Here is a 24,769-nt window from a genome sequence, read left to right on the forward strand (position 1 = left end):
CCTGTTCCCTCAGAAATGAACCTGTGCCATTTATAGTAATGGTGCCAACTTGCCCCACTCAACTGCCTCTCCAGCCTACACAGAGGTGTGGTCTGGGACTAGTTCTGTTTCCACAGCAGCCAAACACATTTTTCATTTTAACATATTGTTTTTTAATATTTTATTATTTATACATTTTTATATTTTATCAATATTTCATTTTTATTCTCTTTTTTCTTGTGGTTTATGTTTTCAGAACGGCCATATTAAATGCCTAATTCACATTAGAATCAGATTGCATACTATAACTTTTGGTCCTGTTTATGGTAAATGTCAGCAAGCTAGGCCTGACTCACCCCAATAATTTTGCTTGCCCTCTGAAAAGACTGTTGAATCTATTCTTATTTAACAGGTTTAAACTGCCATATCACACTTGAATGCAGAAAGTCGAAACTGCTTCAATAAACCATCAATAAAAAAGTGACATCATAAGGGAGCAAACATTAAAAGAACACATTTTCTTAAACACAAGACTTTGTTGCTCTTAAAAAAAAAGGCTTCTGTATTTGATTCAAAACACAGTTTGCTGGCAATGATTGAACCAAGTTATTTAGAATTTTCCACCGACCCAATGTCAGAGCCTTTGATGACAGCCTTTGCTAGGCTGGATGATGATTTCCTAAAGTTAATAATCGTGTCTTTAGTTTTGGCGACATTTAAATGAAGGAAAGACTGGTCACACCTGGCCCATGACCTTGGTCCTTACTTTGAAGGAGGGTAACTATCCCAGAATCTTCTGAAAATTTTATTATGTGCGTATTCTCACAAGTGCTAAATATTTTGTGCACATAATGTAAAGCAGGGGAAACAAACAACAAACTTACCAGTAGAAGAGTACAACCACTTGGAATGAACACTGTTCACTCTGACACGCTGAGAACCATCGGTTAAAAAGTATGTTATCCAACCAGTAATATTAAGATCTAGTTTACCAAAAAAGACTAGCTTATTTGCAAGCAGGTGGGGTTGAATCATATTAAAAACAGATGGAAATCAATGAATAAGAGCCTGGTAACAGTCGTGTTGTTTGACTTCACATTCCCCACAGGCATTTTCAATTTTATTCTCCATGCTGCCAGCGGGGCTCTTGCTCTGAATCCATTGAATGTTGTCTGGTTTCCCCCACCACTGTGACCCGGCCTCCTCTTTCGTTGTCGCCTCCACCCTGCCCGGTGCCCACGTCTGTCGCCACCTGCCGCTCCCCACCTTGACCACTCGGCCCCGCCCATCATCCGAGCCGCCGCCTTAGAATTGGCACCTAGCCGCTGCTAACTCGATCAACATGAACATTGACTGTGTTAGTCACGTAAACCTAACACTTAGGCTGGCTCCTGTGGGGGTTTAGGCCAGGGCTGTCTGTGAAGTGTTTTGTGGCAATTGTTTGTGAAATGTTTGATTGTATGAGTATTTGGGCTTTCTAGATGCCTGAACAAAAAGTTAAGTAAGGTCAGGGTGGCATCTCCTACATCTTTGCGAGCCCTATATGCAAACTGTAGGGAGTCTACAGAATCCACCTACTGTAAAACCTCTGTCTTTATTAACTTTTATCAAACTCTATCTTCATTGACTTCATCACTAAGGATGTAAGAGCAACTAGCCTGAAGTTCTTACTCTCCTTGGGATAACTGCTTTTACAAGCCTTCTGAAAAATGTACAAAAAATATGTACCAAAAAATTAGCAAATATACCACAGAATGTCCACAGTGTGAGAGATTTTTTAATTTCTAGTTTTAATCAAACACCAACATAGACAACAGGTATATAGGCCAACACAGGCTGAAATATATTTAAAAACAAATTCATGATCCTGGAAAAAAGAGAATGAATGCTGTAACCACCTACACCTACACTTGTAAATGTGGGATGTACATGAGCTTCAGGATTATTTGTTTTTGATATAATGAATTCATAGCCTGTTGTGACCCCTACATGGTTTGTCCTTTTTATAATGAAATTCCTGAAGCTGCAGGGCACCTATGGAAAACTGAAATGATAAGCATCGGGTTACATATAATTTTAGCATTACCCTAAACATAGCATTAACAATAACAATGAGGCTTCTGGGTAGCTCACTCGGTAACAGTGGCACGTCAGTGAGCACCACGGTAGGGATAAGCGGCATCGTTCATTGCTCGAGCGCCTCCTGGTGGCCGTGCAGGCGCCCGTGACTAACTCTCTCTGTGCACACGTATGAACGAGACTCCTCCGTCCCTGCTCTGCGTGTGCATATCTCATGTGAAGAAAAGAAAAAAACAGCGGGCTGGCTGGCACATGTTTTCGCGAAGAAGCGCAAGTTGTCTTCACTCTCCCCAGACGGCAGTATATGAGCATGCTTAGATACGTAGTTCATAGCTAGGATAGGAGATACAAAATTTTGATGAAAATAAATATGAAATATTTTAGAACCCCTGGAAGGTTCCATAAAGAACCATTTGGTTTTGCATCAAAGAACCCACAGAGGTCTTTTAAATTAACCCCACGATATGGCCCCATAGAACAATATATATGAGTTCCAAACATGAATCATATAATAAAACTTTTTTTGGTTCCATATGGAACTGTTTCTTCTAAGTGTATATGACAGAGGCCACAAAAACAATCACATAAAAGTTTAATATCACTGAGTAAAAGATTCCTTCAGTTTTTATGTCTTCTGCACTTAATCACTCCAAGAAAGGGAGGAGATTTTATCCAACTTTATTTTCCAGTGGATAAACATTGAAAGTTTTCATTGGCATATTTTTAATGAATAAAAGAGTCAGTTGATCTGAACATTCATTCTAATCTTCTGCACACTTTTGTTCATACATAGGGTATATTATGTTTCTATAGGTAAAATATATGCATGCAAGTACGAAAGGAGATCACATATTTGTAAATTGTAAGATGTATGGGAGAGTGAATGGAAAAAAATCTCACATTCTGAGCATGTTTCTAAATGAAAAACTGTTAAAAAAATTCATAGGCAAGGTATAGAAAGCTGAATGACCTTCAGTAAAATTGAAAACAAGGATAGTAGTAGTTGATTATTGATGATCCTCAGGAGGAGCAGTACCCTTTCTGTCCTCTAGAAGTCGTTGTCGCTCTAGTCACTGCTACTGCTGCTGCTGCTGCTGCTGCTGCTGCCAGAATGCTGTAGGAGACAAAAGTAAGCCACACCCTCCTTAGTGACATCATCACAGCATGAGTGGCAGGTGGTGTTTGTTCTCAATGTACTGTGGTGTTGTAGGCTATCATGTTTGCAGGTGCACAATTAAACTTATAAACGCATCAAGGTAGTTCACCGATTCCAACCCAAATAACATAAGGACCAGTAAATCAATGAATCTGTACAGCATGATGCCCAAAAACAAACTATTCTCACACAGTCTCTAAAACCATGACACACCTTTAGTATGCAGTATGAAACAGGCAGATTAACTTCTTTTTTCTGTGGATGCAGCGAAATATGAATCTTAAAAGAAGAATCTGATGAAATTCATAGTTTAATTCAATTATATGTTCTTACCTTTCCATGTTTTCCACCGTGACCATGCTTCCCATGTTTTCCATGCCCATGCCCATGACCATGACCGCGTCCAGGTCCGCGCCCATGCCCGTGCCCATGCCCGTGCCCATGCCCACGCTCGGGTCCATGCCCATGCTCATGACAGGTTCCCTGCCCATGCCCATGCCCATGACAGGTTCCATGACCATGCTCATGACAGGTTCCCTGCCCATGCCCATGCCCATGACAGGGTCCATGACCATGCTCAGGACAGGGTCCGTGACCATGACCATGATCGGGTCCATGACAATGACCTGCCGTTTGAGGACGGCTGTCATTATTACCACAGTCAGTACCAGAGTACCCATAGCCACCTTCAACGGTACCACCACCCTGAGTACCAGAACCATAGCCATAGCCACCTTCACCAGTGTAGGTCACAGAATATCCCCCCCCCGGTTCAGAAATGACAGTGCTGGGTGTGCGCCCAGAGATTACTTCAGTTCCCCCCCCATGATAGGTGATGGTGGAGTCACAGGGCTGGTCCTCACTCACAACATAAACTGTGGTTCCTGGAGAGGACATGAAAAAAAAAACACAATTTAAGATCATATCCTCAAGTTCAGGGAATTTAAAAACAAGAAAAAGTAGAAAAATTTGGTTACCTGAAGTGTGGGAACACATTTTGGAATGTAAAATCTGAAAGCATATGCAAAATCAAATTAATGTATAATTGGACATGAAACTCTCCAATAGTTGCCTCTTGTGTTTTTCATAATTAGCAGTGGACATACAGATGAAGTTAATACACTGCCATACTTTTTGAATAATATAGCAAGTATTTATATAACACACAAATTTAGAAAATGCTGAGGTGTACTCACAGAGATCAGACGGTTAGAGATGTGGGTCCTTTCACCGGTGCCCTCAGAAATGAATCTGTGTCATTTATAGTAATGGTGCCACATTGCCCCACCCTACTGCGTCTCCAGCCTACACAGAGGTGTGGTCTGGGACTAGTTCTGTTTCCACAGCAGCCAAACACCTTCTTGACACTTTTTAATTTTAACATATTGTATTTTCATATTTATTCATTTTTATATTTTATCAATATTTCATTTTTATTCTCTTTTTTCTTGTGGTTTTTGTTTTCAGAACGGCCATATGAAATGCCTAATTCACATTAGAATCAGATTGCATACTATAACTTTTGGTCCTGTTTATGGTAAATGTCAGCAAGCTAGGCCTGACTCACCCCCAATAATTTTGCTTGTCACTCTGACAAGACTGTTGAATCTATTCTTATTTAACAGGTTTAAACGGCCATATCACACTAGAATGCAGAAAGTCAAAACTGCTTCAATAAAACATCAATAAAAAAGTGACATCATAAGGGGGGAAACATTAAAAGAACACATTTTCTTGAACACAAGACTTTGTTGCTCTTTTAGAAAAAAAGGCTTCTGTATTTGATTCAAAACACAGTTTGCTGGCAATGATTGAACCAAGTTATTTAGAATTTTCCACCGACCCAATGTCAGAGCCTTTGATGACAGCCTTTGCTAGGCTGGATGATGATTTCTTTAAGTTAATAATCGTGTCTTTAGTTTTGGCGACATTTAAATGAAGGAAAGACTGGTCACACCTGGCCCATGACCTTGGTCCTTACTTTGAAGGAGGGTAACTATCCCAGAATCTTCTGAAAATTTTATGATGTGCGTATTCTCACAAGTGCTCAATAATTTGTGCACATAATGTAAAGCAGGGGAAACAAACAACAACCTTGATGGGAACCAGTAGAAGAGTACAACCACTTGGAATGAACACTGTTCACTCTGACACGCTGAGAACCATCGATTAAAAAGTCTGTTATCCAACCAGTAATATTAAGAGCTAGTTTACAAAGAAAGACTAGCTTATTTGCAAGCAGGTGGGGTTGAATCATATTAAAAACAGATGGAAATCAATGAATAAGAGCCTGGTAACAGTCGTGTTGTTTGACTTCACATTCCCCACAGGCATTTTCAATTTTATTCTCCATGCTGCCAGCGGGGCTCTTGCTCCAAATCCCTAGAATGTTGTCTGGTTTCCCCCACCACTGTGACCCGGCCTCCTCTTTCGTTGTCGCCTCCACCCTGCCCGGTGCCCACGTCTGTCGCCACCTGCCCTCCCCACCTTGACCACTTGGCCCCGCCCATCATCCGAGCCGCCGCTTTAGAATGTCTACAGTGTGAGAACAAGGTTCCTTTATTTGTCATTTTAATCAACCATCAATATAGACAACGGGTATATAAAGACCAACACAGGCTGGACAAACTGAAATAAATTCAAAAACATATTCATATTCTTGGCAAAAAGAGAATGAATGCTGTAAACACCTACACCTACACTTGTAAACGTATGCTGTAAATAAACTTCAGGATTATTTGTTTTTGATATAATGAATTCATAGCCTATTGTGACCCCTACTTGGTTTGTCCTTTTCATAAAGAAATTCCTGAAGCGGCAGGGCACCTATGGAAAACTGAAATGTTAGGCATCAGGTTACATATAATTTTAGCATTACCCCAAATATAGCAATGACAATAACAATGGTGCTGCTGGGTAGCTCATTCGATAACAGTGGCACGTGAGCGAGCACCACGGTCTCAGATCGAATCCAACTTGTGCCTATGCCCCAACTCCCACAGGAACGATGCACAGTTTGCATGGTGCACAAAATGGCCTTGCATGGTGCACAAATGGCTTTACATGGCTCAGGGACAGGGAAGATACAGCTGGCAGGGATAAGCGGCATCGTTCATTGCTCGAGCGCCTCCTGGTGGCCGTGCGGGCGCCCGTGACTAACTCTCTCTGCGCACACGTATGAACGAGACTCCTCCGTCCCTGCTCTGCGTGCGCATATCACACGTGAAAAAAAAAACAGCTGGCTGGTCGGCGCATGTTTTGGAGGAGAAGCTCACGTTGTCTTCACTCTCCCCAGACGGCAGTATGTGAGCATGCTTAGATACGTAGTTCATAGCTAGGATTGGAGATGCAAAACTTTTATTAAAATAAATATGAAATATTTTAGAACCCCTGGAAGGTTCCATAAAGGACCATTTGGTTTTGCATCAAAGAACCCACAGAGGTCTTTTAAATTAACCCCACGATATGGTCCCAGAGAGCAATATGTATGAGTTCCAAACATGAATCATATAATAAAACTTTTTTGGTTCCATATAGAACTGTTTCTTCTAAGAGTGTATATAAGACTGAGGCCACAAAAAAACAATCTCATGAAAGTTTAATCTCACTGATTAAAAGATTCCTTCAGTTTTTATGTCTTCTGCACTTAATCACTCCAAAAAAGGGAGGGGTCTTTATCCAACTTTATTTTCCAGTGGATAATCACTGAAAGTTTTCATTGGCATATTTTTAATGAATAAAAGAGTCATTTGATTTGAAAAGTTATTTTAATCTTCTGCACACTTTTGTTTATACATAGGGTATATAATATTTCCGTGGGTAGAATACATGCATATGCATGCAAGTATCACATATTTGTAAGAAGTAAGATATATGGGACAGTGAATGGAAAAAATCTCACATTCTGAGAATGTTTCTAAATGAACTGTTTTTAAAAAAAATAAAAAAAACTTCATAGGCAAGGTATAGAAAGCTGAATGACCTTGTGGTAAAATTGAAAACAAGGACAGGAGTAGCTGATTATTGATGATCCTCAGAGGAGCAGTACCCTCTCTGTCCTCTAGAGGTCGTTGTCGCTCTAGTCACTGCAACTGCCGCTGCTGCCAGAATGCTGTAGGAGACAAAAGTAAGCCACACCCTCCTGAGTGACATCATCACAGCATGAGTGGCAGGTGGTGTTTGTTCTCAATGTACTGTGGTGTTGTAGGCTATCATGTTTGCAGGTGCACAATTAAACTTGTAAAAGCACCAAGGTAGTTCATCGATTCCAACCCACATAACATAAGGATCAGTAAATCAATGAATCTGTACAGCATGATGCCCAAAAACAAACCAGTCTCACACACAGTCTCTAAAACCATGACACACCTTTAGTACGCAGTATGAAACAGACAGATTAACTTCTTTTTTCCTGCATCTTCAGCAAAATGTGAATTTTAAAATAAGATTCTGCTGAAATGTATAGTTTAATTCAATTATATGTTCTTACCCCTCCATGTTTGCCACCGCGACCGTGCTTCCCATGTCCGTGACCATGGCCATGCCCATGGCCACGACCACGTCCATGGCCATGACCGCGCCCACGTCCATGGCCATGCTCATCATCACAATCCTTCTTGCGATGATGCTCATCATCACAATCCTTCCTGCGACGATGCTCATCATCACAATCCTTCCTGTGACGATGCTCATCATCACAATCCTTCCTGCGACGATGCTCATCATCACAATCCTTCCTGCGATGATGCCCATCATCACAATCCTTCTTGCGACGATGCTCATCATCACAATCCTTCCTGCGACGATGCCCATCATCACAATCCTTCTTGCGGCGATGCTCATCATCACAATCCTTCCTGCGACGATGCTCATCATCACAATCCTTCCTGCGACGATGCTCATCATCACAATCCTTCCTGGGATGACACTCATCGTCACTATCCCTCCCACGATGACATTGTTCATCACGATCTTTCTTGTCACGGCAGTCATCACCCTGACGACGGTCATCGCCATGTTGCCGATCGTGACCGTGGCTGCTGCCACCCCCTTGTGCCTCAGGTTCTCCCCCCGGGCAGGTCATGGGGGTGTTAGAGGGCTGGTTCGGATCCACAACATACCCTGAGGGATGTGTGCTTCCTGGAGAGGACATTAGAAAACACTTTTTAAGACCTCATGCTGACACAAGGGTCATCTCCTCTAATTCATGGAATTTGAAAACAAGAATAAGAAAAAAAATTGTTACCTGATGGGAGAGAAAACATTGTGGGTAATGAAAAAATCTGAAAGTAGATGCAAAATGAAATGAATGTATGATTTCAGACAAAACACTTCAGATTTTCAGATGTATTTAATAATAAGCAGTGGGCTTACAGATAAATAATGGAGCGAATAATTACTACAAGGCACCGCTGAATAATGAACCTTATGCTGTGCACTAAAACATTGTGTCCAGGGCTCTCTTAAAAAATAGGATTTTATCTCAGAATTCATCTCAATCTCACCTGGATCAATTAAGGTTAAAGAAACTGATGCCATTTTCCAGTTACCAGTCTAGTCTTTGATCTGTCTCTTACTTTAAAAACCTGATCTTGTGTGTACGCACAGGCGTGCCGATCATACCTCGTGGCCCGGGAAGGAAATTCAGGGGGAGTGGAGAGGTATAACAGGCTTAGTAACGATTAAAGTAGCAGTTCATCCAAAAATAAACCACAGCTACATTTCCACTTACCCGGAGCACTATCTATCCATCAGAATAGTCATGCTGAGATTTAAAAAGGGTTCTGGATCTGATTCAGCTCACCCTGATACAATGGACCTCAACAGGGTCAAGGTTTGTGGTGCTCAAGTACCAAAAATTGACACTAGAAAAATTTAACAGCGATGTCACTTTCCAAATTACACGATTACTCACAAACATCCACGGACCTTGTTGTGCACGGTTTAATTGATAACTACTTTCTACCGAAGTACGCCAACTATATATATTCGCATAAAGTCACAATCAAAGCACACTTGTATTCTGGGGCACAGTGTCAACATTGTTTGAAAACATTGTTTCAACAGTGTTTTATTTTTGGGTGAACTGCCCCTATAAACTATACAAGCTCACACCTATTTACATAGGACATCATAGAATCCCAAAATCACAAAGACATGATGACAATTCCTAATGATTGATACATAAATGTGTTTTAAATGTGACAGGGCTGTAGGATGCAATGTTACGGGTTGTATAAAATTGGTTCAAAGCTGTTTTCCAATACCCCGTTCACACAATCACTCAAAGATTAAAACTGACAAATGCTAATAGTTTGCAGTAATAACATCTCACACCGCATAAAAAGGCAGTGCCTTTCATCAAGTTAATACACTGCGGTACTTTTTGAATAATACAGCAAGTATTGATATAACACACAAATGTAGAAAATGCTGAGGTGTACTCACAGAGATCAGGCAGTTAGAGATGTGGATTGTTTTACCTGTTCCCTCAGAAATGAACCTGTGCCATTTATAGCCATGGTGGCACACTGCCCACACCCTGCTGCCTCTCCAGCCTACACAGAGGTGTGGTCTGGGACCTGTTCCGTTTCCACCGCAGCCAAACATCTTCTTGACACTTCTTGATTTTCTTGATAGGAGTGCAACAAACACAGAGTCTGATGCTGACCTGATTTGAACAGTCATGTGAATGGCTTAATTCACATTGGAATCAGACTACGTTCTATGGCTTTAGGAGAATAATAGCCCAATAATGAAGAAAAAAATAATGCCGATCATCAAATAATATTATGTAAGAAATTTGGTTTGCAGCCAGGATAAAAGCAATCAATCATCAACATCCAGAAAACATACAGAAGCAACAATAAGAACAGCAGAAAAAAGAACGACAGTAAATTCTTCTCTTGAAAAACTGAGCAGTCTGTACAATCAAGCAGCCCTGCAGAGCCAAAGAGCTGTCCTTTAATTCACCTTTTGAGCACCTTCTCCCTCCTCGAAACAGATCTTTAGATGGGAAGAAGGTAAACTGTGGACAGAAGATCCAAGCAAAGATCCCCTACAGACTTAAATGCCCTCTTAATGGTGCCATATTCACATAAAATGAATCAATAAAATTTGAAAAAACATTAGGTGGGTAACCTACTAAAGCAGGTAGCCTCTCACTGGTCCGAACCGGAAGAAAAAACAACAGGAGCAATAAAAGTGTATTTCAAACAATTAAGCTAGGAAAAAGAATCAGCAACTGAGTAGAGCAATACAGGACGTCACAGTGAGTTAAAAGGAAGGTAGGAGAGATTATTTTTTAAAAGACTTTGAACTGGAAACAAGGACACATTGCTGATGTGCTGTGGTTCTCAGTGGATCTACGGGCAGTCGGCACCCTTCTCCCGGACAAGCGCTCGTCTGCAGACAGGTATATGCTGGCTGAGGGAGCCAGTCCTAACGCATGGCAGTTACTGGTATGTATTTGTTCTGATGGGTTCCTCACATAGACTGTAAAAAATGGTTCCTCGGTGGCCCTGCGTATCCCCTGAGAGACCTGGGAGTGGGGCTCTGGTTCCCTGCCTTGAAGCTGAACCTTCTTAAGCAGCCATGGAGCAGCATTCCACAGATGTGTTACATACTAGGCTGGGGAACGGCTCCAACAACGAGCTAAAGAACCTCATTCGGGCTAAAAGACTGTCAAGGCAAAAATGGCTCTGCAATAGTAATTGTGGAATTTAATATGTTAGGAAAATTAAGATTGAGAATTGTATCGATTCCCTGTCTGATATTTTCAATTCTACATGCTGTTTCTGAGTGATGAGGGTGTGAAATTTTCTGAAAGAATCAATGAGACTGCACTGCTGGCATGACAGATGTTTATTTTGTTTCTTTAGGCCCCTTGTGAAGCCTGGACTGTGGGTACCGCTTCCCCCAGGCTTCACTCTCTCTTCTCAGCAGCCTCCAGCACTGCTGCTGCACTCTCTCTGGCCTCCTGCAGCAGATCAGAGGCCCTCTGTCGAGTCTACAAGGGAAACAAAACCACAGGCCCTCTTTAAAATACTGCCCTTGTATTTCTATCGTATTCTATTTGGAACCAAGATATGCTAATATACTTTTTTCAAAATAAAAAAATACTGTAAATATACTGTGACTGATACAGCATTAGTAGTGTTGTATTGTTTACATGTGGTTTTCCCTGTTCAGAAAATAATGAGTTTTTAAGTGAAGTTCAAATGCGGAGTATTTGGGAAATAATTGCGGTCTCCTAAGGAATTGATAGCACACATCACTTACAGTTGTCTTGAAAGATTCGTCTGTGATGTCTTTCAGGTTGATCAGAACATTGTAGTAAGCACCGAACACTGCCGTTTCCAAAGCCTTAGCTGCTACCTGAACATAACAGATGACAGAATAGAATTGTGATCAGTCCCCATTTCCAAAGATGAGTGACTCACTCTGCTGCAATCAGCTCTGTTTTCATCCCATCAATTATAATTTTGTGGGAGTCATGAAGAATCTTGCCTCCTACAATGATAAACAATGACTTGATTGAAGCAGTGGGTGATTTAAAACAAGCATCTCTGATTTAAAACTCACTGCTGCTGTGAGTGTTAAGTCACCTGAACACCTGAAGATTGTTTGTGTAAAACTACTGCATTTTACTCCGGTGATGATGCTTATCCTGCAGCTAGTAACTGTGTGTGTGAAACATGCTTAGAAATGCATTTTAAATGTCTTTTACCTGGACGTCAGACTTGCAGGCAATGTTTCCGTAGAGCACCATCTCCTTCACACAAGGCCACAGCAGGTTGACTCTCTCGGCGAGGGACAGGGGCACACCCACTGCTTCCATCAGACCGTCCTGCATGGCTGCCTCCCTCCTGCGCGGGAAGGGTTAAAGGGACAGATTGGAATTTTTGACTCACCTGCGATGTTGTTGATTTATAGAGAACATTTTCACAGCAGTCCAACCCTAGACTCATACCAGACATGCAGTCCCAAAACCACTTGAACATACTGCACAGTGCACCTTTAACTAACATAATCCCTCATCTGTCTTTAATCATGATTTTGAGCCGTTATTTCATAATGCTGAAGTCAAATCACAGCTGAATATTTTATTGTATGGCAAAGTATAATTCTGCTGCTTTGTACAACTACAGCATATTGTACAATTGACAAGAAAATGTTCCCTGTTGATAGAAAACATCGTGTAATATGACTAGATATCAGTACTTCTGAACTATCCCATTAAGGGTCTTCTGAACTATCCCCTTTGATTGTTTGGATATATTAAGCAGTTGTAAATCCTCATAATGACCTGGAAACTGGATTCTCTAAGAGAACCTCACTGTGTGTGAGGTACAGTTGTGCCCTTTTCCTGGCAGGTTCATCACAGCTCGGTTTGTTTTAAACTCATTAATTATTGCCCTAATAGTGGAGATTGGTATTTTCAAACATTATGTTTTTTTTATTTTTATTTTTTAAATAGTCGTTGCCTAATATATGAAGGCAACAACCTTTTGTCTCATTTCATTTGGGTGTTCTTTGACCTTTCTGGTGGATGACAAAAGGAATTATTTATACCACAGCGAAACAGGAAGTTTGATCACTTAAATGTTCCTAAAGACTCAGATGAACTTTCCACACAGCCATCCATGCATCCGTGATCTAACCTTATTCAGGCCTGTGTAGGGGCTGGAATTTATCCCAGCATGCATTGAGGGAGAGGCAGGAATACACCCTGGACAATCCATCGCAGGGCACATGCACCATTCACTCACTCACTCATTCCTAGGGGCAATTTAGGCTCTCCAATTAGTCTAGCTTGCATATCTTTAGACTGTGGAAGGCAACTGGAGTACCCGGAGGAAACTCGCTCAAACACAGGGAGAACATACAAACATAGAAAGGCCCCAGCCGGGATTCAAACCTCCTTTTACCTCTGTATCTCGTCCGTTGTGTTTTTTGGCATTTTGAGGGCGGCCTGAAAAAAAAAGAGTCTGAGTCAGAGTCTGAAAATATTATTGTTGGGGAATTCCTGTTTCTATTTTATTTATTCAGACCTGACATTCAAAGAGGAGAAACATTTGGGGCGTGGCTCCTACAGAGAGAGAGTTAAAGACGCTCACGCTTTCCAGGGGATAAGCAAACAAACCTGTTGCCTAGGGAAGTGAAACAGGCAGGATGAACTTGTTTCTGTGCTGCTGTTTCACACACGTTCATGTCATGACAGAATTCCCTCCTCTGAGTGACAGTAAATATCAACTGTACTCCACACTTCGGCATAACTGACTTTGTCAAACGTGCACAAACACGCACACACACATTCCATTCCAGCGTCACACCTCGGTGTTGATTACTCCAATGAACTTGAGAGGAGAAAACAGCTGGAATTCCTCATTTGGAAATTTGCATAAGAGAACACCAACAAAAGCACCAGTCTAATTTAAAATAATACACTTGGCTAGTCCAATACCTTAATCAAAAATGCTACTGGCTCAGTGCGAGCAAACCACATACTCAAAAATCAACCTAAGGCTCAAAAAACATGAAAGGCGAATGACGCTTTTTGGCAGTCCTTCTTCAGGTTCAATTCTCCAGTCTAATTTGCCAACTTTTTTACCGCCATACAGAGAGGGAGACCTCCATATAAACACCACAATGCTGTTGATGGACTTTGCTCTTTGGGTTTAACCTTAAGTGCAAGCCATTGCATAGGAGGAGAATGATCTTAGGCTTTCCCAAAATGTGGTAGTATTGCAGCGCAATAACATAAACATTTGCTGACCACATGTTGCCATTTTCCTCCCTTTAGTCCAGTACAAGGGGTTCATTATGAATGTCTGACAGTCTAACAATTTAATCACTGTGCAATGGCATTGTAATAGGGTATGGTGCATAAAGAGAAGATTGCTCTTGTGTTCTGCATGTAGAGTGAGCTGCCTGGCCATCTCCCTGCTCACCATGTAGCCGTTGAAGGCCCTGGAGTCGGCGTCCACCATCTGCAGCAGCTCGTTGATGGCCTGGTGGAAGGGTGGGATGAGCCTCCTCATGACGCTGTCCAGGCTCTCAAACTGCTTCTTCCCATAGGTCATCTGTCCCACCATACACCCCAGCGCTGCCCCCTAGAGGAGGCGTGAAGCACAGAAACGTCAGAGACACACAGACTCGTGACCACGTTTCCCACAATGCTTCAGAGATTTAGCGGGTCTCCAGGTGTAACAGCACTGATCTCCACAGAGAAAACAGAAAGCAGTACCGTGAACTACAACCTCTAAAATTCCAAATATCAGCCAAATTCTTTCTTTCGACACTTTCAATTCACATTTGTTCACCAAAAGAATGACAGAGTTTAATCAGAATGCACTTAATCAGTGTTATTCCATTATAAAAAAGTTAAAGGAAAGTGTCCATCTATATTATGCTTTCAACAGCACCGAGGGGGAAATTGATTGTGTGCACGTGGTTCCCCAAACTAAACATGCTTCCTAGGGTTTTAACTTGAAGTAAACTACAGATACTTTTATCCTCAGGAAAGGTCCTTGGAGAGTTATGTGGACGGTGATCAGTGTGCTAAGGACGGAGTGTAGCACAGTGGGTAAGGAACTGGGCTTGTAACCAAAAGGTCGCAGGTTCGATTCCTGGGTAGGACACTGCCGTTGTACCCTTGAGCAAGGTACTTCACTGAAATTGCTTCAGTATATATCCAGCTATATAAATGGATACAATGTAAAAAGTTGGTCGCTCTGGATAAGAGCGTCTGCTAAATGCCTGTAATGTAAAGTAATGTAATGCTTGAAAAGAGGCTTGGATCAGTACCAATGCAGCGACCAATGCAGAGACTGATCCACCGCCTGGTGCAGGTGTTCTGGCCCCCACGCTACGGACAAACTGCTGTACTGATAAGGAGACCAGCTGCCGGTCCTCTTTTGAACTGTCTGAGACCATATACCTGCAAAACAGACCAATCACCCACACATGCACTTACAACTCTGACTAATCACCCATACCATGTGCCTGCAAAACTTACCAATCACCCACACCCTGTGTTTAGCTTCTTTAAGCTAGTTAAGGAATTGGGTTTGTAACCAGAACATTAACAGGGTTATTCTATGGTGGATTTGTGATACTGTACCCTCGAGAAATGATTTTGTATCAGTATGAACGGACAATATGCTAAAATGCTGTGCCAGATGACTCACTCGATTATTCTCTCCTTAGGAATGAATGGTCCCAGAGAATCTAATCCCAACTTGCTGATCACCTGAGAAAGACAGAGAGACCATACCAGGGAATACATTAATCTCTGGTCTATTAAATGTGGCCGTGAGCAGTGACTGACGGATGAGTGGTTCTAGGGTTAATGCATGAGCAGTGATTAGAGGTTGAGTGATTCTAGTGTTACTTTGAAAGCAGAGATTGACATATGAACAGTTCTAGTGTTAATGAGTGAGCAGAGATTGATATATGAACAGTTCTAGTGTTAATGAGTGAGCAGTGAATGACAGATGAGTGGTTCTAGTGTTAATTTGTAAGCAGTGATTGATGGTTGAACAGTTCTACTGTTAATGTGTGAGCAGTGATTGACGGTTGAACAGTTCTGCTGCTAATGTGTGATCAGTGCAAGATTGATGAGCAGCTCATGCGTTAATGCGTGAGCAGTGATTGACGAATGTGCGGCTCGTGTTAACGTCTGAGCACTGGATGACAGATAAGCAGTTGCAGTGTTAATACGGGAGCATGACTGACGCATAAGTGCTCACCAGCCGCACTTTGTGCTCCTCTTCCAGCACAAACAGCTGGTCCCTCTGTATGTAGAAATCTGCGCAGTCCAGCATGGCTTTCAGTGGGACCAGGCCCACAATTTGGGACCCCACCACAGGCAGGTTCAGGTCCTGTGCAGCACAGCCAGACGTCAGCACCCAATCACAAGCCCAGAATGATGACTCCACCCCTCTCCCGACATGGCTGCTGACTGTGACTCCACCTCCTCACCTTGGCATCTTTGCAGACCTCCTCGAAGACCGTGTGGACGGGCGTCAGCTCAAAGTCCAGAATGTTGGTGGAGACCTGGGCCAGATTCGCCTCCTCCAGGTACCAGCCCATCCCCTGCACCTTCTTTAGGAGTCCTGGCTGAGACACAAAACTCATGACAGTAACTCACACTGAGGAGCAGCGAAAGACTCTTTAGTCTCAGGAAGTAATCACACAGTATCAGAAGGAGAGAGCGTGCAACATACTGGAGATCAGGTCATTAATTTTGACCTATTTTTATTCAGGGTTATTTTCTTATCTGACAATTTGGAATGAGCAGCCACAGTTAGTACTAGCATGTCAAGGTTTTATACCAGACCCCGAGGTGCTGAAAAAACCAGCCAAGCAGGCTGAGCCACTAACCAGCCTACTGTAAAGAATGAATAAGTTACTCTGTAAACTTATGGTCCAGATTCAACCTAACCACAATGCATTTTTAATAATACATTTTCACACAACTCTAATTTTTCAAAATATTTACTCAGGATTCATGTTTGTTCCTCTGTGAGGATGAACTGTGGCTGGGTGGTTGGAGTTATCTAGAATACACAACGGCACAGCAAACACAGGCCGTGTGAATGACAGAGAGGACAGGGAGTCACAGGACCTGGAGGGAGTAAAAGGTGATCACACTGCTCATATGTCCACAAGCTAACTCTGTTCCTGTTTACTTTGTTTCTGAAGCAGATTATTATTGGCCTGTGTACATGACGTTTTGCTTAAAAAAGGTTTGGGTTCAGCATATGCTGAAATAAATGAACCATTACTGAAATATGTTTTAGATCAGTGCATGCTGAAATATGTTTTAGATCAGTATTACTGAAATGTTTTAGATCAGCACATACTATTTCAGATCAGCAACATGCTGGAATATGTTTTAGATTAGTGCATGTTTAAATGTTTTAGATCCGTACTTTCTGAAATGTGCTTTAGATCAGTACTTTCTGAAATGTGCTTTAGATCAGTACTTTCTGAAATGTGCTTTAGATCAGTGTATGCTGAAATATGAGTTAGATCAGTGCTTGCTGAAAAAAGTTTTAGATCAGTGCATGCTGAAATGCGTTATAGATCAGTGCATACTGAAATGTGCTTTAGATCAGTGCATGCTGAAGTATGTTTTAGATCAGTGCATGCTGAAATATATTTTAGATCAGTGTACGCTGGCCTACCTGGTTCTTGCCCCTGCCCTGCTCTCGTATGTCCAGGGCGATCCGGTGGGCCAGCTCCTTGGTGCTCAGGAGGTTGATGTTGTACGCGATCAGGAACTTCCGCGCACCAGCCGCTGTGGCCCCCCAGGAGGGCACGAACACGGGGGGGCCGTAATCGGGGGCCCATTCCGGCTTTTTCAGCTGCAGACACGCGAAGGCATGAACCACAGAGCTGCAGACACGCGGAGGCATGAACCACAGAGCTGCAGACACGCGAAGGCATGAACCACAGAGCTGCAGACACGCGGAGGCATGAACCACAGAGCTGCAGACACGCGGAGGCATGAACCACAGAGCTGCAGACACGCGGAGGCATGAACCACAGAGCCGCAGAAACCTCTTCTCCACACATCTCACCGAAGAACACACAGGTTCTAAAGGTTCTTCATTTTACAGGCTAATTAGAGCAGCATTCTGTGGTTCACGAGTAAAGGGCAAGGATTCACTGCTGAAATTTTTTAATGAAGCTAAATTAAGACACGAGACACATAAGACACACCTCGGCTAACAGGCAACGTGTACAGTGCTGTGCAAGACTTTGAACCCATTATTTAAAGACGTAAAGACGCATGACTGTTTTTCAGATCTTTGAAACATTTCTCTGGGATGCGGTGGAACGCTTTAGGACAGGTTCGCATCGTAACGTGAACACCTTTGTTACCGAGTAAATTCTGGGCTCACCTTCTCTGCCAGAGCTTCGTACTCTCCCTCTCGCACGGAGGGCAGCGACCTCCTCTTCTCCGTTCGAGCGGCCTCGCCGTACAGATACACTGTCGACACACATCTCATGACACGCCCGTAATTTGAGACATCAAGGCCTCAAGTAGGGTTTGTTCTGCATTCACTCAATGTTTGATCGTTTTCTCGTTCTCTCATTCATCATTTCCAGTTGCATATCACACATGAGCATATCCAAAGCAGGGCCCCGTTTCATGTACGTCGCTTAATTTAAGGCGTACCACATCAAAAGATCTCGCTAATTATATTTGGGCTTGCTTACTCCGTTTCATGAACATGAATTAGGATTTGATTAGTTAAGCTAGCTTTGATTCCTCTGGGATAACTGCGCACACCTGCTCTGCTATAAAGGGGAGACGAATCGCACGACAGAACAGGATCACGCTCTTTATATAGACACACAGTCAGGTGACGCTGTTTTTTTTGCATGGTCACGTGACGTGGAAATTTACAAAAGCAATATTTGTTGAACGCTCATAATGTGACCTATGTTGCCTTTTTATTTTGCATTGGGTTGTAGATCACATATCAATTATGTAAATATTACCATTGTGAAACCCCCTTGGAAATGATATGAAATTTACCATGCGACTGCATAAAAACTTTAATAGTGCTCCCCCTTGCATGAACAGGATATCTGAACACACACTGAAGGTCTACACTTTCCTGATTGCTTGGCATTGCTGTAAAGCAGGGGTGGCCAACCCTGGTCCTGGGGAGCCGCAGGGTCTGCTGGTTTTTGTTTTCACCTCAAATACAACAACCGCTTAGACAAAAGAAACCAGGTGAGGTGAGTTAACTGTGTAATCAACTGCTTCAATTGATCAATTAAGTGCCGAGTGAAAACAAAAAGCAGCAGACCCTGCGGCTCTCCAGGACCTGGGTTAGCCACCCCTGCTGTAAAGGTAGGGCCACCAGTTTGTCTCCACCATGTGACCAGCAGGAATTTAAATTTATATTTCAATGGTTACCCTGCAGGGATCACCATAGGCACTCCAATGGCATAGTCAAGTGACTAATCGTACAAGTGAGTTTCTAATTGAGACTGTGGTGTGGGGATGGCTGGTTTAAGCAGCCACACCTGCCCTGGGCCAAGTTAATTAGACCTGGCCAATTGGATAATTGGTTAAGAATTAGATAATTGGCCAGGCTAATTGGACCCAGGAACAGGAGTGGCTGCACCTGTGCGTAGTGAGGTAATCGGTGCGCACAGGTTAAATCTGCCATTGCCACCCACACAAGGAGAGCTTCGATCATGACTGTGTTACATCTGCTCACTTTGGCTGTAACATCTTGGCAAACCATAAATGTGGACTGGAACATCATCTCCCTGTGTCTCTGTGCTGGAGGGCTTCTTGGAAAGCCACTTCGGTGGTCTGTGGCAGGTGTGTTTGTCACAGAAACATTAAAAAAAAAAAAAAAATTAATTGATCTACCATGGGTCGAGTCAGGAAGTGAGCATGGATGGAAGTTTAAATGGTACGAAAACATGTCATTGAGACAGTGGTCCTCACTTCTGGTCCTGGAGAGCCGCAGCTTCTGCTGGCTTTCCTTGTCACTTGCGTAGCACAGCAATTAATCAGTTAAAGCAGCTGATTGTACGGTTCAACTCGGGTCAGCTGGTTTCTTGGGTCTGAATTAGAATTAAAAAGAAAAAAAATCAACCATATAAAGCAGGAGTGGCCAATCTTTTTCGAAAAGGGCAGGTGTATGTGCAAGCTTTTGTTTTAGCCCAGCACTGAGACATCTGATTCTACTTAAGTCTTGATCGAAGACCATGATTAGTTAATTAGTTGACGTGTGAATTCATTTTTTTCTTATACTTTTTTGCACAAGTTAATTTGCATAACTACTCATTTTTAATCAGGGCATTTCCCAGTGCTTCTAACAAAACGTATCATGTCCCTGTACAACACTTAAAATTACTGCAGTATGTCTACAGTAACAAGTAATCAAACTGAATTTAACAGGTATCACTAGTAAACATTGCTGTCAAGCATCGTCTGTACTTTATTAGTGCCAATTACTTTGTCAATTTAGATTATTGAGGTGGTACAAATGGGATAACTGTTTGAGAAGGGGCTTGAGAAAGAGGCTAACTGGTGGGGGACTGAAGTATCATACGGGAAAGCAAGGGGAGACAAACCGGGGGCCATACTTACAGGCTATGCTCATGTTATCCAGTGAAATGAAGCTTAAAATGATGATTTAGCAGGTTTGATCTTAAGACTCTTTTGCCTCAGTAAACCTAGCTAAACTGTGAGCTCACTTTGTGACACCGAAAATCCTGGGTTTATTCCGAAATGTCAACAAACCAATTGGGTTACCCACAATTACCCGCATATATGAAAAAAAGCCTGGTTCTCATTTGCACCCAAGAAATACACCTGTGCAGTTCACTAGAAGCTTTGAATAACCGAACTGAAGACACCATGACTGTCTCACCGGGCACATTCAGAATGTCAGACAGCCGCTCAGCGAAGAGGTTGGCGCAGGTCACACACTCCTCCATGGTGACATTCTGGACGGGGATAAAGGGGCACACATCCAGGGCACCCATCCGTGGGTGCTCTCCTAAAGGTGCAAATAGAGAGGGTTTGTGTCAGGGGTACCCAATCCACACAGACATCTGAAAATGACTATAGAAACACACACAAAGGGGGAGGGGTTCATTCTGTATCAATCTCCCTTAATCCCTCTGTTTGTTTCATTACATTACATTACATTACAGGCATTTGGCAGACGCTCTTATCCAGAGCGACGTACAACAAAGTGTATAACCATAACCAGGAACAAGTATGACGAAAACCCTAGAGAGAAGTACCGGTCCAAGTGCAGGGAACAACCGCATAGTTCAACTTGGACCCTGAAGGTTAAACTGATTAACACTAAACAACGAGAACGGCAACAACGCAGTCTATGGAAAAAATACAAGCAGTAGTTAAGACAGTTAATGCACCTAAGTCACCAACGAAACAGCTGCCTAGTTACAACCCTAAGCTTACAGTCATTTACAGGGGGGTAAGGAGGGATGGGGAGAGGTGCAGCCTGAAGAGGTGAGTCTTCAGTCGTCGTTTGAAATGGGTCAGTGTCTCAGCTGTTCTGACCTCCACAGGGAGGTCATTCCACCATCGTGGGGCCAGAACAGACAGGAGACGTGTTCTGGAAGTGCAGGTGCGAAGAGGGGGAGGTGCTAGGCATCCTGAGGTAGCAGAACGGAGGGATCTGGCTGGCATGTAGGGTTTGAATATCTTGTGGAGGTATGCTGGGGCTGATCCCTTGACTGCCTGGTATGCTAGGACCAATGTTTTAAATTTGATGCGAGCTATAACAGGCAGCCAGTGGAGGGTAGTGAGCAGGGGAGTGACGTGGGAGTGCCTGGGGAGGTTGAAGACCAGACGAGCCGCAGCATTCTGAATGAGTTGCAGGGGTCTGGTGGCAGATGCCGGTAGTCCAGCCAGAAGAGAGTTGCAGTAGTCCAGGCGGGATAGAACCATTGCTTGGACCAGGAGTTTCATAACACATGTCTACACCATGCATTCTAGTTCACACAGCCCATCCTCTGGCTTCTAACAAGGGCTAATGTCTGTGTATTCCTTTCCACCTGCCATAGAAGCCTTTGCTCGTGTGAAAGGGGGTCCAATTAAATACCTGGGGGGTGGCATAAATGTGTTGTGTGGTCATACTGTATGATGGGGATCTCAAAAGAGTGTGTGGTCATGTGATGGGGATCTCAAATGAATGTATGGTCATGTGATGGGGATCTCAAATGAATGTATGGTCATGTGATGGGGATCTCACCTGAATGTGTGGTCATGTGATGGGCACCTCACCTGAATGTGTAGTCATGTGATGGGGGTCTCACCTGAGTGTGTGATCATGTGATGGGGTCTCACCTGAGTGTGTGGTCATGTGATGGGGGTCTCACCTGAATGTGTGGTCATGTGATGGGGCCCTCACCTGAGTGTGTGGTCATGTGATGGGGCCCTCACCTGAGTGTGTGGTCATGTGGTGGGGCCCTCACCTGAGTGTGTGGTCATGTGGTGGGGCCCTCACCTGAATGTGTGGTCATGTGATGGGGCTCTCACCTGAATGTGTGGTCATGTCGATGAGGTTGAAAGCGGTGCGGGCAGCGCTAAGCGCTCCCTCCACTACGGCCTGCGGCGAGCCCACAAAGGTGTAGACGGTGCGGTTAGTGGACGCCCCGGGATCCACATCCAGCAGATTACACCCGTCTGTCCTAGAGACGGCGTCAGCGATGGCATCTATCACCTGCACAGACATTCTTCAGTAATACTGCTGATACACAAACCCTTTACACATGACTGCACTGCTCAATGGAGAAAATTTACATTCAGTGGGATTTACAAGGCTTCGGGTCAGTTGAGTTGTGCTGTTTTAGTCTAATCTCTAATGATAGGAACATACAGTGCCATGAAAAAGTATTTGCCTCATCCTGATTTCCTCTATTATTATATTTGTCACATGGAATGACTTCAGATCTTTAGACAAAAGGAGCCAAGAATTTTTCTCTGTACTAGCAAATTCTGAAGAAGAATGTCCAGTCATGTGTCCTTGAGCTGAAGCTGAAATGTAATTAGATTATGCAGAAAAACAATAATACAAACTCAGAAGTAAGTCAACATCTGAATGGCTGAAAAAAAGGTTTTGGAGTGGCCTAGTCAAGTCCAGACTTGAACCAAAAAGTGATGCTGAGGCAGGACCTCAAACTGGCAGTTCATTCTCGAAAACCTGCAAATTTGTCTGATATAAAGCAATTCTGCAAGGAAATTTCCACCACAGTGATGTGAAAGACTAATATCAAATTATAGGAAGCATTTGGTTGCAGTTAAAGGTTGCTGCTAAAGGTGGTGCAACCAGTTAACTTTAAGGGGGCAATTACGTTTTCACATGGATGATATGGGTGTCTGATAACATTTTTTCATTCAATTAATGAAATAATAATTTTAAAAAATGAGTTCTGTTCACTCACTTTCCCTTTATACTAAATTTTTCCTAAACAGCTTAAACCATTCAGTGCAACAAATATGCAAAAATTGTGGAAATCAGTGCAAATACCTTCTCACGGCACTGTTTGTAAGCATAATGTCTTCATTTGGTTTCACATTTGGTAATCATTGCCCTTTTAGCCTGATAAATCAGCCTGTGCTACCGCTAGCGTCCCACTAGCATGCACAAAACAACACACCAGCAGCGTGGAACCCCTCTGCCCGAACGGGGGCCTCGTACCTCTTTTTTCCGTCCCTCTGAGAAGTTGGGAACGCATTCCACCAGCTTGGCCATGTTCCGCGGGAACCGGAGTCCACCCCAGAGCGAGCGAGCTAAAAAGTGAAAGGCGCTCCGCTAACGCGACGCTGTGCATTTAAATGCGCCAGTTCCCGGCGCGCGCTGGCAGAATGATTAACCCCCCTCCCGCTTCTCTGTAAAGTAGGTCACCTGGAAGGGCCTTCCCTTCGTCTGCTTATTAACCAAAACAGAACCGAGCCTTCCCCAGACATGCAGGCTGCAGTCCTGCAGACTGGTTTAGCAAGGCTGCGGATCCAATCAGGAGCTGAATAGGGGGAGGGGGAGGGGGAAACCAGTCTCACCACTGCTCAATCCGCCCAGGTGCTGGATTGCCTGGTAACATCAATTAAACAAGCTGTCAGCTGTTAGCTGTCAGCTGTCGGAGCCAACTGTGGCTCATGCAGAAACATGGTGAAAATAGGGAATGCGCAAGCTGGAAAAACATTATCTCTGTGAATTTCTCATCAAAGAGATAACGGCCAGAGCATGAGGGGGATTCAGTCAAAGACAGTTTCAGAAAAACACCTACTGACATAATGAGCAGAGACCTGTGAATGACCTCTGAAATTACCCACAATCCTCCAATTCCAAAACTTGTGTGGGGCGTCAGCCATGACCCTCCTCCCCCCTCAACTCTGCAGCAGCTACCTTGTCATTCTCAGTCTACTTGCTTATGACTTTAACGAATATTAACTGGTATGCTAGACTTTGAACTGCTGGTATCCAGCCACACACACTGACACAATGCTTAATTTAAAATGGGCTGTACTGCAGTGCAGTACGGTTCTCCCTGGTGGGGTCACCTAAAATCAAATACAGTCCCAAAACCAAATACAGATTTACCTGAACAAGGTTAATTAGTAATCAATGAATGGGACAGACTGAGGGGTGGGGGTGGGGTCACAAGGGATTTCAGTCCACTTTCGGAAGATTGAGCAAGCCCATTGGTTCAGAGAACCTCCCCCTCGGTTATGTTGACCTTCTGTAGTGATAGCACAGACATGCTGTAATCTCATCTATGGACCAACAACACAGCTCAAAAACACTACACATGCATGAGAAAAGTTGTAAATCAGGGCTTCCTCACGTAAATAAGAAAAGGTCTAAATCAGGGGTTCCCCACCCTGGTTCTGGGGCACCCTTGTGCACATTCATTTTTGTCCCAAACTCATTTATAATCGGTAAAACATAAAGAGCTCTTGATTGTGTTTAATTAAACAGTATAATGTCTAATGATGATTTACCTTGTAAGGCCAGAAGATGATGTGAGCCAAAATGA

General features: G+C 43.2%; 2 protein-coding genes across 2 annotated transcripts; both read right to left on the reverse strand.

Annotated features, from left to right (window-relative positions):
• Positions 1-6,962: 6,962 nt before the first annotated feature.
• LOC118224215 lies at positions 6,963-9,821 on the reverse strand. Its single transcript, XM_035411493.1, has 4 exons — positions 9,662-9,821; positions 8,460-8,496; positions 7,704-8,353; positions 6,963-7,325 (listed from the first exon to the last, which is right to left on the reverse strand). Exons 3-4 carry the CDS (start codon positions 8,228-8,230, stop codon positions 7,235-7,237), a joined length of 618 nt encoding a protein of 205 aa, XP_035267384.1. The 5' UTR covers positions 8,231-8,353; positions 8,460-8,496; positions 9,662-9,821; the 3' UTR covers positions 6,963-7,234.
• A 1,238-nt stretch (positions 9,822-11,059) lies between these two features.
• Positions 11,060-23,698, reverse strand: ftcd (formimidoyltransferase cyclodeaminase). The gene is made up of 14 exons (XM_035411492.1): positions 23,434-23,698; positions 22,272-22,455; positions 20,629-20,757; positions 18,127-18,215; positions 17,407-17,586; positions 16,199-16,336; positions 15,967-16,098; positions 15,406-15,467; positions 15,023-15,155; positions 14,167-14,328; positions 13,144-13,187; positions 11,943-12,081; positions 11,495-11,590; positions 11,060-11,222 (listed from the first exon to the last, which is right to left on the reverse strand). Exons 1-14 carry the CDS (start codon positions 23,485-23,487, stop codon positions 11,139-11,141), a joined length of 1,626 nt encoding a protein of 541 aa, XP_035267383.1. The 5' UTR covers positions 23,488-23,698; the 3' UTR covers positions 11,060-11,138.
• Between the last annotated feature and the right edge of the window lie 1,071 nt (positions 23,699-24,769).

The sequence above is a fragment of the Anguilla anguilla genome, chromosome 3, assembly GCF_013347855.1.
Source record: "Anguilla anguilla isolate fAngAng1 chromosome 3, fAngAng1.pri, whole genome shotgun sequence".
Lineage (NCBI taxonomy): Eukaryota > Metazoa > Chordata > Actinopteri > Anguilliformes > Anguillidae > Anguilla > Anguilla anguilla.

What these genes read in the sequence shown, in the direction of transcription:
- LOC118224215 (XM_035411493.1), bottom strand. Translation starts at nt 8,230, where the DNA reads ATGGCGATGACCGTCGTCAGGGTGATGACTGCCGTGACAAGAAAGATC. An exon ending in GCGGTGGCAAACATGGAGGG is followed by an intron (nt 7,326 to 7,703) that starts GTAAGAACATAT and finishes TGTCTCCTACAG; the next exon opens with CATTCTGGCAGCAGCGGCAG.
- ftcd (XM_035411492.1), bottom strand. Translation starts at nt 23,487, where the DNA reads ATGGCCAAGCTGGTGGAATGCGTTCCCAACTTCTCAGAGGGACGGAAA. An exon ending in CAGAGGGACGGAAAAAAGAG is followed by an intron (nt 22,456 to 23,433) that starts GTACGAGGCCCC and finishes ATGTCTGTGCAG; the next exon opens with GTGATAGATGCCATCGCTGA. An exon ending in ACGAATCTTTCAAGACAACT is followed by an intron (nt 11,223 to 11,494) that starts GTAAGTGATGTG and finishes TTTCCCTTGTAG; the next exon opens with ACTCGACAGAGGGCCTCTGA.